General features: G+C 45.8%; 1 protein-coding gene across 2 annotated transcripts in view; it reads right to left on the bottom strand.

Moving 5' to 3' along the window:
• Positions 1–482: 482 nt before the first annotated feature.
• Positions 483–17,550, bottom strand: part of SLC27A4 (solute carrier family 27 member 4) — a 43,282-nt gene continuing 26,214 nt past the window's right edge. For both annotated transcript variants that reach the window (XM_066580485.1, XM_066580484.1), the window contains exons 3-13: positions 16,917–17,311; positions 14,990–15,148; positions 14,179–14,248; positions 14,009–14,100; positions 12,194–12,303; positions 10,445–10,654; positions 10,236–10,362; positions 9,913–10,050; positions 9,674–9,838; positions 9,433–9,579; positions 483–7,138 (exon numbers count right to left, since the gene is read on the bottom strand). In XM_066580485.1, the coding sequence (XP_066436582.1) occupies positions 6,981–7,138; positions 9,433–9,579; positions 9,674–9,838; positions 9,913–10,050; positions 10,236–10,362; positions 10,445–10,654; positions 12,194–12,303; positions 14,009–14,100; positions 14,179–14,248; positions 14,990–15,148; positions 16,917–17,311 (1,771 nt within the window). In that variant the 3' untranslated portion in view covers positions 483–6,980. The remainder of the gene's footprint in view (positions 7,139–9,432; positions 9,580–9,673; positions 9,839–9,912; positions 10,051–10,235; positions 10,363–10,444; positions 10,655–12,193; positions 12,304–14,008; positions 14,101–14,178; positions 14,249–14,989; positions 15,149–16,916; positions 17,312–17,550) is intronic.

Raw genomic sequence — 17,550 nt, 5'->3', positions numbered from 1 at the left:
TCCCATGCCTACTTCTAACTCCTTGGGGGGTTTTTTGCCCTCCTCTTGCTCAAAACCGGGGGGGGGGGGGGGGGGGGGTGAAATAGGCTGAAGTAGACAGCCTTACATACTATGCTACTTCATGATCAGTTTACATACTGCTTTCCCATGACTTCTGGCATGTCAGCGTGTAACTAAGTGTTTAGCGCTTCCATGTCTTCATAAAACAACGAAGAAGCCCTCATCCCCCAATGTGAGTTCTGTTCGGCCTCAGCGAGGTCATTCTTGGAGTAGTTTCCATGTTCCACCTCCTGTCACCTGCTAAGTTATAGCACTGCACACTAGTAAAACCACACTTCTAGCGCAATGACAGCCCCTTGTGGCCACTGCGGGTAATGCTAGCGCAAGCTTCTGTTTACTCAGCCTTTGATGACAGATCAAGAAACCGCATTATGGAGTCTTCTGCCCAAAAATAAGAAAAAAAAGGAGAAATGAGACAAAAGTGGAATTATTTCTTTATTGCACATGGAAAGTCCTTGTCATACAGAGTATGTAAGACAACACAGCGTGAGTGGGCAGACTACAGTGGGGCGGGAAGGGGACACGTTTTTGGGGTGATATGGTCTAAAAATGCTTGTACCATTTAGCAGCATTTTAAATACCAGATAGTGCCCACAGTCTGCGCAGCGTCGGAGGCCATGATAAAGTGAAAGCAAGCAGATCGTGGGGTCGGGTCGTCACCCAACTTTCCTAGAGTCCTGAATGGTACATCTACGTAGTCATATCCTCTAAGTCCGGCTTCACACGGACGTTTGCACAATGACACACACATTGGCGCCGCATTTTTTTGTGCTGTGAACAAGGCTTTTTTTGCATGCAGAGCGGCGTATATTACTGCGCTTTTTCTGTCTGCAGGACACGTTTAATTACCAATGGAATTGCGCAGCGTTTCCTGCATCTCTTTGCGCATTGTACACCTCCCATTAACGTATGGGGACCTTTGGCGCGCAAATTCACAGAACGATAGAACATGCACTAGCTTTTCTTGCGCAGCCGTAAAGCTCCACAAAAAATACGGAAATTTGTGCGAATCTTAAATGGTTTCTCTTCTCGGCGTATAACGCGCGCAAATGTGTCCGTGTGAATCCAGCCTGAGGGTCCCTGGACATGGGATGATTGTAGGGCACGCGAATGCCTGACGGCGATAAATCGTTCCTGCGCTTTCACACAGGAGCGAGGATCGCTCAGTGAATGGAGGCGGAACGGATTGGAGATCTCTTCGACTCGCCGCTTCCATTCACTGATTACTCGGGCGATCTTCATTTGGATTGTTACACCTGCAGAAACTGAACGACGAACAAGCAAACGAATTACCGTTGGTTGTTCAGTCGCCGTCCGCGTTTACACAGCGATTTCCCCCAAACTGTACAATAATCGTTCCGTGTAAAAGGGCCCTAAGCAGCTTTACCATTCAGGACTGAAAGCGGAGGACAACCCATAATGGCAGCCATATTGGTTGTCATTTGGGTGGTCAAATGCTTTGCTTTGGGTCTGGCAGCTGGGCATAGTCCAATGCATTTTGGTTGGTCATCAGCACTGCGCAGGTCTGAGCCCCAGATGTCCCAAAACCAAATCTGAGGCCGCTTGGTTGTCAGATATGCAGTTTGTGTCATTAAACACTTTTTGTGGGGTACCAGCATACAACTTGGCCCCCAGCTAGGTGCGAGCAGGAGGACACTGCAGTATAAATGAGCCCACCTGATAGTATACAAGTTTTTGATATGTTACATACAATATGTATATAGAGCAGGCGTGAGCCAGCGACTGGCGACCGTGCAGCTTGCCGGGATAAGCTGGGAGTCAGAGGCGGAACGTGAAATGCTGGGCTCCAATGCAAAATGTGTAACAGGGCCCCCAGCGATAATGCTTCATTTATAGAACTGGTCTCCTCCTACGGGGGGCAGAGAGACTTTAGGGCCCCCTAAGGTTCCACCGCCCATATATTTACGCCCCTGCTGGGAGTCGCCGTTTTGAAATAGATGGAGAGCTGCAAGTAGAGGAACGACGACAATTGTATACCAGTCACCTCATCAAGAACCCATTATGTGAGCTTAACCCTTGATTGGTCACCGGTTCCCTCTCCCCCAATTTACATACTATATACACGGAACACCGTTTCCTGGTAAGTATAGCCCACGGGACATTAACCCATTGTGCAAGGTACATACTGAAGAGCGTTCCTCCTGCAAATAAATAAGAACTGTCAAGTTAAGAACTCTATTCAGGCATTAAATCCGTTTACCAAAAAGCTGATTGCAAACCAACATGGCCGCCAAGTTTCGTCACACAGCTTTCCTAGACGGGCAGCTTTTCTAGTGGGCAGAGTTGACATTCAGGAGTCTGGGAAAGGTGGGTGGGAACCCCTGGAGGAGCCATATTGTTACCACCCAACTTTTCCCAGGAGTGGTTGGCTGAATAGACTTTTTTCGCACACTGATAAAAGACGTCGCCGATGGCGGGGAACACTCAGATAGAATTGCTACATTAACCACAGATAATGCCCCCACCATCCCAAAAACAGGCCAATAGCAGCAAAATCCTTGCAGGAGGAGGAGGAGGAGGAGGAGGAGGAGGAGGAGGAGGAGGAGGAGGAGGAGGAGGAGGAGGAGGGGGGCGAGAACACAAACCGAATAGCCGGCTTCAGTACCCATGGCCGTCCCTTTGGCTACTCTGCTCACACTGGCTCCTTCTACTCTCTCATGGCACAGGGCAACCCCTATCTAAAAGGTGGCACATTAGCAATAAAGGGAAGGAGGGATGGATCATGCACGAGATAGGAAGCAGGGGGGCAGGACTGAGACCACTTATCCAAAAATTTTCATTATGCATTCCCCTTTCTTGAGAAAAAGGTCACCATCTTCCATTTACATGCACTTGTGTCTTACAAGGGGTGGCCGGGAGTTTCCCTATGGATGACCCTTCCTCAGAATAGGTCATCAAGACATCGTCGGGGGTCTGTCAATCGGGATCCCCGCGAATTAGTGGAATCCTGGCACCGCTGTCAGTACGAACAACACAAAGCAGATAGTGCTGTCCGTATCGCAATGGAGTTTTGCCTGCAATACCAAACCAGGCCACTGTAATACAGACAGCGCTCTGTGAACTGAAAGCAGTGCTGGGAATCAGCCGATTGCTGGGATTCCGAGGGGCGGACCCCTGAAACTCAACTATTGATGACCTATTCTGAGGATAGGTCCCGGAAACCTTTTTAACAATCATAAAGTAGTCACAGATATGCTGCTTAGTGTAAGAAGGAATACATATTCACATGGAGTCAGAATGAATAGAATTCTATAAAGTAACACTGCTACTATGACATGATGCCAACAGTCATGTACACAAACTATTACAGAGGAAAAACCGGTAGAGACGTCCACTGCAGCCAATGAGAGCCCGGCTTTCAGTGGAAAAATGGAAGCCGATTGGTTGTGACAAATGACAACTCTTCGTGGCTATGATAAATCGGTGCATTATTTTGCATAGTTTCACGTTCTTGGAGCCGCGCAGTCTACAGCCTCTTATGGACTGATATTAAAGGAGAACTCCACTTCGTCAGCAGACATGCCCAAAGATGGCCGCACATGCCTTGGATAAATGGACCACAGCAACAAGGCCCATCCTTCTGATGACCCCCATCTATGTTACCTTCTGTATGGAGTTCCCCTTCAAGGCTTGTCTACCCCCTGATAAACTACTGTCTGTGGACGGTTCCTACTAGAAGCAACAAAGCAAGGATGGGGAATGCAGGCAACACTGAATGGCAGGACAAGGACCCCCAGACAGCGGATAAGGGACATTGGTTTGCACTGCTGTCATGAGGTGTTGGCATCTACTGCGGGTCACATACTTTATGCCAGTCTATAGTGACAAGGCTACAGGTATTTGCAATGGGAAGATCAGTTTCCAGAAGTTGTGCAAACCAGCCATGAACATTTCTGACAAGAGAATGGGCCAAGCGGAGGGCGGAGAACAACACCTTGAACCCATGATCAGGTCCCCAAGGGGGACCATAAACATCCCTGCATACATTCACAAATGTATTTACCCATAGTCTATTGCTGAAAGAAAGGGTCATAATTTCGAGAAGTTTTCCCACTAGAGGCGCTTTTTTCACTGCCCACAGGATGGAAGATGAGGGTCTCATCGCTGGGACCCCCCGCGATCCTGAGAACTGCAGACCCTGAATACTCCATGTGAACAGACCGGCGGTGCGCATGCTCCATTCAGCCCTACAAAATTGATGCTCTTGCCAATCTCCCTCCGCTCCCTAGCGGTGACTGGAGCAGTGGGCAAGCATACGCACCGTCACATGGTGCATTCGTGGTGCTCCGTTCTCTGGATTGCTGGGGGTCCCAGAATGAAATACATGTATTCATTTCCTATGCTGTGGATGATGATAAAACCCCTTTAAAGGCCATGACCACCCAAAACGTTGCCTCTTGGAATGGCTAGAGCCTGTGAATGTTAGATAAAGGTCCAACCGCTGGGTCCTTCACAAAGTGCTACAACTGGTGACCCCCGTTTCCTGTGGTGCACAGAAGGGCCTCCACAGCCATAATTAGGATGATGCCAAGACTCATGAATGAAGAGCCTCTGGAAAGGAGAGTCCGGCACAGGTTCTTGCCACCCAGAAGCAAAGGAAATGGAATGAACCTGGTATGGCCCCCGTCTTTAAGAGCCCCCATAGTTGCTGCACGATCGGCCTCTATGGCACATATGTCCTTGCCTGTACTCACTGATATGTGCGCTTGCTAATGGGAGTTATATGGAGCAGGCACTACGTAGGCTCTGCCGCTGCTTCATACAAGTCTATAGGAAAGAAGGATCAAAAAAGCCCTTTAAGTTAAAGGGGTTTGCCAGGCAAAAAATACTATTGATGATGTATCCTGAGAACAGGTCATTAATAGACGATCATCTGGGGTTCACCAGTGAGAATCCTGGCAGAGTGGCTGCCCGCTGTCAAAGTCGCTATATACAGGGGTCAGAAAGTATGCTGCTGCTCCGACCCATGTAGTGGCTGGGGCTTGGAACTGCAGGCTGGGGTCTCATTGAAATCAAGAGGTGCTGCATCGGCGATTACAAACACCAGCCACTACACCGGTTTCGCTGCAGCAGCTACCACTCTGTGTGTAGCAACACTGACAGCAGGTGCCTGCTCAGTCGATTGGCCGGTAGCCCGAGCGGCGGACCCCAGCTGATCAACTACTGATGACCCATCCTGAGGATCCGTCATCAATAGTATTTTTACCTCCAAAACCCCTTTAATATACAGAAAATGAAGTGTTCACATCCAAACCAGATCTTCACTCTATTCAATAAGTAATCCGGGTTCGTCTGGGCTGCTGGTATCGATCACTGGAGCTTTGAACAGGATGGTGACTACCGTACAAAGAGTAAATACTGTCGGTGTGTAATTACACAGGTAGGTTTAACGTCACCAGACAGCACTCGGGCCCATTAAAGGGAATGCAAGATTTTTTTTAACGATCAACACTGACCATTGGTGGAAAAAAAACTACCACATGGCGGCCCATCTCTCATTAAAGTCACTGGATGCGTGAAAAAAAAAAAGGAATACACTTGCATGATGTGTACTCTGTTTTTTTTTCACGCCCCCATTGCCTTTAATTACTATTTTTAGCGCTCTCCGCTGCGCCACCTTCTGTATTTTATTGCCCCGCATGAATAAAGGATGACACGCAACAAAAACGCATGTAAAACGCACAAACACTTAGAGTGAAATCGGTCAGTATTCGCCCGTGTAAGGCCTTACTGTAATATCCTGGGCCTCATCCCGAGAATCCATGCACTAAGACATGCAAGATGTAATGATTTGGTTTCCATCAGCGACTATGAAAATAATCTCACATACAGGAAGACTGACGTTCGCTCTAGCCGAGCACATCCAAAGTTAAGCATTAAACGGAGGTCGTCTAGGTTAGAGGAAAAAAATAAAAATTTCCTGATAAAAACAGCGCCACCGTGCCCCAAGGCTGCTTATGGTATTGCAGTCTATTTCACTAACTTTCATGGAAATGAGATGTAACTCCAGACACAACCAGTGGACAAGAGTGGCGCTGTTTCTAAGGGAAATAACGAAGCATATCCTTTTTTTTTCTTATCCAGAACAATCTTTCTAAATAAGAAAACCTAGATTAGAGAAAGCTGAAATAAGGCCGGCTGTCCGTAATCTCTGGTACAACAGTTCAATCAAGGATTTAAGCTGGATCCTGGGTACTGCCAGCGAGGACGCTACTCAGGATGCGGGTAGATAGCGGTCTGAAGTCTATGTTATGGCTTCATATTGTCCTGCCAGGGATAGCGTTGAAGGCAGAGGTATAAGTGTTGACATTCGGCCATTCTTTCCCCCCCCCACCCGGATTACAACGCAACTGATAAGTGAGAGGAGCAGGGAGGTCCTGAATGGATATACATCATCACTTGGTCTGGTTCTATGTAGAAGTTCACAGATTGAACTTCCTATATGTATAGTTCCGCCATGTTCTTTTCCAACATTGAGTCGCTGTCGCCTCTTCCATCCACACCTACGATTACAGTATTGTCTAATAGAAGTCTGTGTAATATTCCCTTCGTCGTTGCAGTTACTCCAGGAATGCAGGTCTCGTCCGAACCAAAAACCGGAGTGTTGGAGAGATGAAACAGAATCTGTACAGCTAATGAAAACTCTCCTGCTGGACTAAAAAATAAATTAGAAAAACAAGAGATTAAAAATATAAAACGTCCCTTTAACCGCGGGGTCTGCGCCCCGAATCCCTAACACGCCGCCATGATTTCCCAGATATATAGAGCTGTAAGACTTTGGTATGTGAATGATGTCCGGTGATGTAACGATCCAGTGCGCTCCGTGGGCCGCCGGGGTCACATGACCAGAACCAAAGCAAAATTAAAAATGCACCAAGAAGAACCCCAAAAGGCGGAGACTACAGCTTTAGCTTCCCTGATTGGATCTTTTTATATACTTCAGCGTCCAAGGGGATGTACTTTCCTTGTTGGGTATCCAGGACATACAAGGCGTCTTTCACCACGTTGGGGTCGAAGCCTTCTCTCCTCATGTCAGTCTTTTGGAACTTATATGTTCCTGTGGAGAGAAGTAAATGGAATATTAGATGCGGCTTTTTCGCCTTCCCAACAGCTAAGATTGACGTGCGATGATTTCACTAGACACGTCCTACATGACGGACTCTTGTCCAGCGATGTAGCTTCCAGCAGATGTCTGGAGTTCCCAGAGGGGAGATCAGATGTGTGAGGGGAAGCCGCAGTGTCAGATGCGGTGCACCATGCCGATGGACGACTGTGTGTGTTGACATTGACATCTACTGGATGCTAACAGGAACTGCAAGATCCAAATTAAAGGTGTGCGCCAAGTAGTGAACCCTTGTTTATATGGTCAATTAGGACATATGAATGCCAGAGGGATACCCCACTTGGGACCCCCTTTCTATAGCAGTAATGAAGAGCTCTATACGAGCCCCCACTTGGGACGCCCTCTCTATAGCGGTAATGGAGAGCCGCTTTATAAGATCCCCAATTGGGACCCCCTCTCTATAGCGGTAATGGAGAGCCGCTCTATAAGATCCCCCACTTGGGACCCCCTCTCTACGGCGGCAATGGAGAGCCACTCTATGAGAGCATTTCCCACAGACTTTGTGCCATACTGGGACTACAGCACAACCAATCATCTGAAATCCTGCAATTCCCAAGTGCCCATCTAGATGTGACTTCCCCAGGCAATATCAGCCGTTTGCCAAGGGTGCAGGGAGAGAGACCCATCGTGAGCCGCTGTTCACCCCACTCCCCATATTTTGAAAAGCGTTGTATACGTTGACAAAACCCCTTTATCCCACTTCCGCCTCTTGCTATAAGAGTACGCCACGGCTTGCAGTCAGTGTGAGCCATTGTACTATTACAGTGCTGTGATTGCAGTATTCTCATCTCAGAAATCCCATTCCAATCTCTTCAAAATCGTAAAACAATACACTCACCCATAAGATATTTATTTCTAAAATGCTCCGTTCTCCAGATATTGCAGCTATTGATTCCTCTGGTTGTTTACTGCTCGTTGCCAGGGAAACCGCCCACCTATTCTATAGAAAGTAACTGCAGATGAGGCCGGCGGCTGTGTGCTTCCTTCATCTAAATCTGACGTCTGGAATCTCAGAAGCGCATGCTCACTAGCTCCCGGCCACCAGCAGCCATTGTGTTCTGCTATTTCTTGGCATAGAAAAAGTGGTCAGTTTCCCTGGCAACGAGCAGTAAACAACCAGAGGAATCAATAGCTGCAATATCTGGAGAACGGAGCATTTCGGAAATAAATATTGTATGGGCAAGTATATTGTTTTGTGATTTCAAACTGAGTGAAACGGGATTCCCGAGATGTGACTGCCCCTTTAATCACCAAAATAAATTATGAATTCCACATGAACTGCAGGTGCACATTGCGAGGTACAGTAGGCGGTGTGTCATTGTAAGCGAAGTTTAGATTAGCCATATAAAATCACATGTAACAGCGGATTTATTTTGGCGTATGTAAAAACTCACCGTAAGGCCTCATGTCCACGGCACATGCAGATACTGTGCAGAAAATCCTGCATGGATTCCGCCCGTGCCCGTAGCCAGTGAGCCCTGCTTACCTGTTTTACCTGGCAGCGGCATCCGCACGGATCCCTCCACTTATGGTTTCACTGTACTGCGCATGGTCCTCACGGCTTGCCGTCGGACATGCGCAGTAGTTTTTTGTGTTTTTTTTTAATTTCCTGCTTTCCCGCAGATCGATGGCACGTCTGCTGTGTCATCTGCGGGTGTGCCGCTGATCAGAGGGCTTCCATTGACGTCAATAGAAGCCGCCCCTGCGGAATCCGCAGAAAGATGGAGAATACTGCAATTTTTTTGTGGGGCCCAAAAGGTCAGCAAATCAAATCATGCTTTTATTCCATTCCATGATTCTCTATGGGCAACTTGATTTGCGGATCTCAAGCGCGGATTCCGCAAATCGAACCCGCCCGTTGGCAATGGGCCTTAGGGCTCGTGCACACAGGTGTATTACAGGCGTAATATGCATTGAGTAGAACCCATTGATTTCAATTGCCAATCTTTTCCAAATAAAAAAAAGCCCAGCACGTTTAATTTTGGTGAATGGGCCAGCCCAAAAATGTAGCGAATAATACAGGAAACCTGCGTATTCGAGCAGCAAATCAATGGGCCCTTCAGCGTAATTGTGTAAATGTGCAGCAGATGTCTGGACTACGCACACAAAAACCCGCAGGAATAGTCGAAATAAGCAGGCAAATGCGATTTTTGGTCACATCAATATGTAGTCCAACAATACAGCGACAATCTCATAAAATGACCTGCACATGTATACGGGGCACTCACCAGTTTTGTTCACCTCTGGCAGCACTCGGAGGAAGACAGGGTGTGCATATGCAGGCAACGATTTCTTAAGGTCTTTGACAAACTGCTCAAGATCACTTTTATGATGGGGATCAGCGATGGCCGCCATTCCAGCTCTTCCTTCCGTTCCTAGGAAACAAAATCCAGAGATGAAAAAAATTAACCCCTCTCAGCTTAAAAACTCTTCGTCCCTCACACCCCGGAGGAAAAATTAGCCATATACCTAGCACCTCCACCCCATACACCACCACATCTGCTTGTTTAAGCAGTCGGCTTAGGATTCCCTCCACTTCCGTGGTTGACACATTTTCGCCTTTCCATCGGAATGTGTCGCCTGTGCGGTCCCGAAAATACATGTAGCCAAGCTCATCCATGACTAGCACATCGCCTGTAGAGAAGACAGCGGTCAGAACGCAAGGCTTTGGTAAGAAAGGCTGCACCATAATCGGGGTATACGCTTACCGGAGAGATACGCCATGTCTCCAGGTTTGAAGACATTCTTGGCTATTTTCTTACTAGTGGCGGACTCGTTCACATACCCATCAAATCTTCGTAGAGGGTCTGACTGGATAATACGGCCAACCAGCTGCCCAGGTTCACCTGCGATACAAGAGACACACAGGTAAATCCCTGCCACAACACTTTTACTTTCCTTCAGCCCCGCAGGAAATCCCTTCAGAAGTGGCGGGGAATTCCCTTTAAGGGCTTCAAGACCTTTATTTGGCTATATACTATATTCTATATGGGTGTCACATCATACATTAGAGGTACTGACATGCACTTACCTGGCTGACAGGGGATACAAAGACCTTCTGGAGTGCGGATAAGCTCCATTGTCTCTTCATTTACCTTCATCAGGCGGATGGGATAGACGAAGGGCAGAATGCGGCTGTTAAACCCGCAGGACCCAACCTGTAGAGGACATAGCATGGTCACCTGTGCGGCTGAGGGTTACTCTGCTCATACAGTTTGCCATCACACATGCTGAGCTTACATTGTTGTCGAAGTTGCCCAGGCTGCAGTTACATTCTGTCGCTCCGTAGAACTCGGCGATCTGTGGAATCCTGAAGCGGGTCATAAACTCCGTCCAGATGGCGGGACGGAGCCCGTTTCCTAATGCCATGCGTACTTTATGTTGGGACTCCACCTCCCGCAGCGGCTGGTTCAGGAGATAGCGGCAGATCTCACCAATGTACTGGACAATCTGTGCACAAAACAGCCATGTTAACCCTTTAAAGACCAGCAATTTCTTAAACGTTCCTTTCTGTTTTATCATCCCCCCCTGCTTTTCAAGAGCTAGCACACGCATTTTTCTGTAGACATGGGTGCGCAAGGGCTTGCTTTTTTGTGGGACGAATTGTGTTTTTTAATAGCGCCAGTTCCATATAATGTAGAGAAAAACTTTTACACATATTTAAGTGGGGTGAAATAGAAAAAAAAAACCCGAAAAGCAAACTGCTTTTCGGGTTTTGGTTTTATGGTGCAGCAAGAATGACATGCTCACTTTATTCTGTAGGTCAGTACAAAATCTGGCGACACCAAATTTATGCAGTTTAATTTATTGTCACTTTTATAAAGTAAAAACCTTTTTTTAAAAAAAATAAATGAATTGGCTTTCTATCGCCATAACTATTTTATACGTTCCCATAGCCCGGGCTGAGAGAGGACTTGTTTTCTGCATGCTATATTGTGGGTTTATTGGTACCATTTTGGGGTACATACTACTTTATTCTATTTTTTTTCTAGGAGATGGAGGATAAATAATTATTTTTTTTAATAGCCTGGACTTTTACAGATGCGGCATTATCAATTACGCCTAATTTATTTATTTAATATGAGAAATGGGGAAAAGTCTTTTTTTTTTTTTTTTACTTAAGGAGGTTATATGAATATGTTTTTTTTTTGCTAAAACCCTATGCAGTAAAATAACTAATCGGTATATATACTCATCTCTGCGGGCTCCCTGCTGTTGTGTCCCTTGACACTGCTCTGGGTCTCCTCTCTGCCGCCCCAGCCCATTTACAGGATGGCAAAGGCTGATGCAGCCAATGAGGGAGCTCAGTGGTTGATCACTGAAGCTCTGTCATTGGCTGCAACATTCCATAAACAGGTGGCACTGCAGCCTGTAATCAAACACCCGGAGCAGAGGACTGAGCAGCGGCACGGGAGATACAGAAAGCAGGGAGAGGCGAGTATATGCTGGTTAAATATTTTACTGAATGAGGTTTTAACAAAAAATAAAAACTACTCTGACAACCCCTTTAATAATAATCTATTTCATATTTTTAGACATTTTATTCAACTTATTTTCATCTTTTTTTTTTTTAAAGTTCTTATACTAGTCTTGAACTTGCACCAGGCTGATCGTTTCTACAATACTTCAGTATTGCAGTATGTTTTGCATTTAACAATAGTCAGTTAAGCCTTGCCACTGGCAGAGCTTAATAGGCTGCAATACATGGCAGCTCTTGGAGCCTTCGTTAGGTTCACATGGCAGCCCAGAGCATATCAGCACCCCGCAATTACATTGTGTGGGGACCCAATAGCGTGCCAATCAGCTCGCTGCTTAGATGTGCTATGAACTTTGACAGCAGCATCTAAATAATTAATGGCAGTGCTCAGAGATAGCAGCAAGACCAGCTGAGAATAGAACAGGTTCGGCTCCTGGTGGTCCTTAAAAGGGTTAATAAGAATAGGAAACTAATGTGGATCACATTGTAGGCGATACATGAAGGATCCTCACCGTGCAGTTATACTTCGCACAGTCGTCCCAAAACCGTGAGGCTGAGAATTTCTTCTTGATTACAACCGTCAGACCAAGGAGGATACATTGACCCATCCCAACAATGTTACCTGCCAGGTGAGAAGAGAAGATTAGAGTGCAGCTGATAAAAGCCACCTACCCTACAGGGCAAAGGGCCTTAACAAGGCCTGATAATCAAGCAAGAACATTCACACGGACGCACTTTTACACGGCCCAATGATCGGGCAAAAGTGCAAATGATCAGTGATTGGCTCGTATATGCAAGCGTACAAATGCTCATCGGTCGGTCGGCTGAATATCCCCTCATATAAACAAGGGTATGTGCAGCCGACCAATGGCAGGTCTATAGGAATGAAAGACCGTATGAACAATCGTTCATTCTCTAAGAGTTGGGGTAAAGACCCAATAGACAAGCACTGATCTGATTGATCGGCACTAGTTTACAGAAGCAAACGGTTTAATCTAAAAAGTCCAGATATGATGGAAGACTTCCACCATGGGACTGTAGTCACAGGCGATTTTCCCGTGCGAGTTCTGTCCGATTCAGAGATGGATGCAAATTAAGCATTGAGGGGAAAAACAAACAAATGAAAAAACACATCACAGATGCATGAACATCGCACAGGAATGGGCACTGCTTCACGGACCACAATTACACTTGCCCATGTGATTACAGCCTGAATCTTGCAAAAGTCGTGATGCAATCTGTGAGTGCTGTAACCAAAGAGTCAAGGAGTGGCTCCGAGTGGTATACTGGGGGTCTGTAAGGCAGATGCAATTACTGTACTAGTGTGGCTCTATTACGGGATCACACTGATACTCTAACTTAAAGAGATCGGTCATAGTGATAAGTTCTTTTTAACCCCTTTGCAATCTGTCCGACGTCTAAAGACATTCTGATTGATGGCTGTACAGCTCCGATGTCGGAAGACGTCCGGCAGCGTATTCTTACTGTAGATTACTGGCCGCTCTGTCGGGGGCCTCTCCAGCATGTCCCATACCGCAGTACTGGCTCCAGCCAGCAGATAATATAATGGCAGAAAGAGAAAAACCCCTAGGAAACCCTGAATCCAAAATTGGATTGCAAAGGGTTAAGTGAGGACAATTCTTAGAGGGGTATTCCTTGCATTTACTATTGATCTATCCTAAGGATAAGTCATCAATAGTTGATCCGCTGCTTGAGATCCCAGCTGATTGTCCAGTCCGCATCGGTGGTCAGAGACGGAAGTGTAAGAGAAGGCTTCATTCCCATTGATTTCAAAATGAAGCCTTCTATTACACTTCTGGCTTTGCCCATCGATGTGAACGTCTACACTGATGGTGGGCCAGAGGATCAAATGAATGTGGGGATCCTGAGTAATGGATCCCAGCCAATCAAACTATTGATGACCTACCCCTAAGGAAAGGTTATTACTAGGAAATGCCTGGAATTCCCATTTGATAGAGGTGCGCTTGCAGGCACACCTGCTTAAATGAGAGGTTAAAGGTTATGCAGAACTCCAGTGATGTATGCATATACTACATCACCCTCCACCGAGACCTCTACTCTCCAAGGTCTTCTCTGTACCTTAAGAATGACCTCTAGATGTCCCCATCTCCAATGAAGTTGGGAACAATTGCAAATCCCCCCAACTAGTTCCCCTCTGTTAGATTGTTCTAATTTTGCTACTGATGCTCTTTAAGAAAAATGTTCTTTGTAAAGACGAAAAAGTTTCACTTTTCCTTAGGAGCATAAATCAAGGCGGCAGCCGTATTCTGCACACTGACAGCTGTACTATACCGTGGTATGATTACCTGCAGAGTGGTACAAGGGCAGGCAGTCGTAAATCACGTCATCAGATCGCATGCCAAAGCCATAATGCACCAAGGCAGCCATGCGGAAATATCTGCAAGGAAAGGACAAGTAAATAAATGGAAGTAGGGTGATGTGAGCAGATACTACAGAGCAGCGCTCTCACACCTACCTGCTGTGCACCACTATGGCAGCCTTAGGAAGCCCGGTTGTTCCAGAAGTGTAGATATAAAATAATTTATCTGGAAGACAATCAAAGTACAGAAGATATTAAACAATTAGAGGTGTGTAATGTGGTATGCGAGGATTAATAGGCCAGACAGGGCGGAATTAAAACAGTGGATGAGCTGCAGAATCAGACAACCCAATAACATGGGTGGCGCTGCGTCTGGAAAGAAAAAAAAAAAGCCCCAAAAGAAAAAAAAAAGAAAAAAATCATCATAAAAGCAAAAACCTAAAGCAAACAAAGAAAACGCAGAAAAAAACCAAAACATAAAACAATATAATAAATAAAACCAGAAAAACCACCATCATATTCCAGAAACAGCGCCACACTTATTCATAGGCTATGTGCAGTATTGCAGGACTTACTTGAAAAGTGCTGAGTTGCAATACCAGTCACAACCCATGGATTAGAGTGTACCCATTTCTGGAAGGAGGAAGCCAAGTTTAACCCCCTTTGCCCTCTACCATGAATGGATACAGGTATCTAAGAACCTGTGGGTACCACATAGTGGAATACAGTGATATACAAGTATCTTACAGCCAACTTTCTAGATCTCTTATTGTCAGGTACCAATTAGTTGCTCTATGCAGGTGGAGGGACTCAAACACTTGCTGCCATCGATGAGCGATTCTCTAATATAGGCTTTTTAAAGTTATGGGGTCCCTTACTCATTTACAAGTGAAGAGTCTCTCAGGGGGGAAGGAATGGTTTATGTAAGGGGGCTCTGCTGCTGCACGATCTTTAACTCCGTCTTTACCTGTGAAGCTCCTTCCGGGGTCTTTTGGAGGAAGACGAGACGCGCTCTGCAGCAAGGAGGAGATGAATTCTGTGTTCGGGGGGAGAGATGTGCGATCGCAGTCACCGAAGCAGTAGAGCCGTACGGATTTCCCCATCATTGTGTAGACGTCTGTCATTGCTAAAAATCCACAAAAATATAACGAGATTCTGTAAATGTAATTCCATGAAGTGTCCTCAGTTTTTTAACCCCCAGGCAACATCGGACATATATGTACATGAGATGTGCAAGGGGTTTGTATCGGGCAGCTCAGGAGACAAGGCCGCACCTTACATGGCGGGTGCCGGCTGTCTTTGACGGCTAATACCCGGCCACAACATTCATGGTCAGAGAACCCCAATCGTGGCTGTAAACCATGCTGCCCAGACCAAAGACAGCATATACCTAGAACAGATATGCCCATTGCCCCCCCATGTATGCGTTACTCTGAAAAGCAGCAGCGCCTGACTCTGAGTCATGGAGGCGGTCCGTGCCCACAGCATGCAGACCGACTGCTCGCTTCCTGCCTGTGTATTGGCAGAGAGCTGTCAGTCTACATGCTGTGGGTGCGGAGAATCCTGCACTCCATTTCTGAATCAAACTTTCAAGTCAGTTTTTCTGCAACGCCAGTGTGTTTCATAATAACCCATACACGGGGGCAATAGGTATATATTGCCTTGGTTCTCTTTAAATGTCTTAAATGGTGCAGTGACGAGATTGCGGGATGCCTGGAGCCTAGAGAATGTCTACCATGTATTTCTGCCTATTAAGACGTTCCTGTGGCAGGGCTTAATAGAATGGGTGCAAAAATATACTGGCCTACTGAGGTATTGCAGTATATTGTATACGTGATCAAACAAACTATCACAATTTCAAGTCCCCTCTGGGAACTAAAGCACAGAAAGGTAAAAATGTGAAAAAAAAAAAGGTTTTTTCAATCATTACAAGAAAAGTTTAAACCTCCCCTCTTTTTCCATATTTCTAATTTTAAAATAATGAAACATATTTGGTATCGCCACGTCCATAAAGACCATTCTATTAGAATAATGCATTAATACTTCAAGGAGAACAATATCAGAAAAAAGAAAAAAAAAAAAAACACAATTCAAGAATTGCGCTCTTTTTGGTGACCCTGACGCCCAAGTAAAAAAAATTAATAAAAAGCGATTAAAAAGTCACATATACCCTAATACAAACCAAAGGTGCCAATAGAAACCAAAATATGGTCCCTCAGGAAAGAGCCTTCAAACAGCTGCATCGACAGAAAAGTAGTAAAATGTAAAAAAAAAAAAGGGTGGCATTCAGAAGATGGTGACCGAATTTTTAATTTTTTTTATTTTTTCTTTTAAGTAGTACAACGACAAAGGGAAAATAGGACTATTTAAATTTGGAATTGTCGTACTCACAAAATAAAGTGCAATTTCTGCCAGTGTGTACCCACCTGAAAATGAATTTTTTCCCCCATTTTAGATATTTTTTTCAGTTTTTTTTTTTTTGTTTTTTTTTAAGGGAGGAAGAGAAAACAAACCAAATAAAGAGAATGGCTGTGTCATCAAAGGGTTAACCTGAAGCGGTTTTAGGAAAAGTTGGATGACAACCATTTTGGAAAATATATGCTCATCACCCAGCTTTCCTAGACTCCCAAAAAACAATCATTACTCAATACATCCCTAATCCAGCACTGCTGCATACATGGAGTATCAGGACTCTAGAAAGCTTGGTGGCAACCAATATGGCTACCAGTCGGGGATGTCATTCTACTTTCCAAGACCCTTGAAAACACAGTATTTATGTAATAAGGTCCCAATCTTTCCATCTAGTCCCACTTGCCCTTCAGGACTCCACATGTCACAGTCTACACCGTCATCTGTGTGGTAATATCGAAGTCCGTCCCCCATTACCCCCTCACCTTGGGACATCTCCTGTCCAAAGATCACAGCCTTGGAGTTTGAGACGCTGAAGCAATGTTCCAAGGCATCCAGACGCAAGTTGAAATTAATCAAAGCGGCTTCAACTCCTATTTTGGCCATGCCAAGCCAAAACCCGACATACTCATTGCGATTCTCCATGAATAGCGCTATGACATCCCCGGCCCGGTAGCCTTCAGCGTACAGGAAGTTGGCCACCATGTTGGAAAACTCATCCAGCTCCTGGAATGTCCATGATGAGTCGGTGCCCTCGTAGATCAGCGCCGTCTTGTTGGGATGGCGTTTAACACATTCGGTAAATATCATGGGGATGGTGTTATTCTGTCGCAGGTGTCTTCTAACCTGCAGCTTCACCCGGAAAAGTGTAATAGCGCCTCTGCAAAGACAGAAGAGAAACAGACGCTTATGGATTATGTGCAAGAAGGCTCACAGAGTGTGCAGTGTGTACGTTCGTCACGAGAAACACACATGCCAAATGGGTCCATAACGCCCCCTATGGGTCAGACAGATGCCAAGAATACCAGTGAGGAAGTTACAAAGGTCCTTCATCCCCAGTGAGGGAGTTACATGCTCCGCACCTGATCACATGACAGTGACATCATCAATGGTCCTGTA

This window comes from Eleutherodactylus coqui, chromosome 10 (assembly GCF_035609145.1).
Source record: "Eleutherodactylus coqui strain aEleCoq1 chromosome 10, aEleCoq1.hap1, whole genome shotgun sequence".
Classification (NCBI taxonomy): Eukaryota; Metazoa; Chordata; class Amphibia; order Anura; family Eleutherodactylidae; genus Eleutherodactylus; species Eleutherodactylus coqui.
The sequence above is the reverse complement of the archived record's forward strand: the minus strand, read 5'-3'. Positions and strand labels throughout refer to the sequence as shown.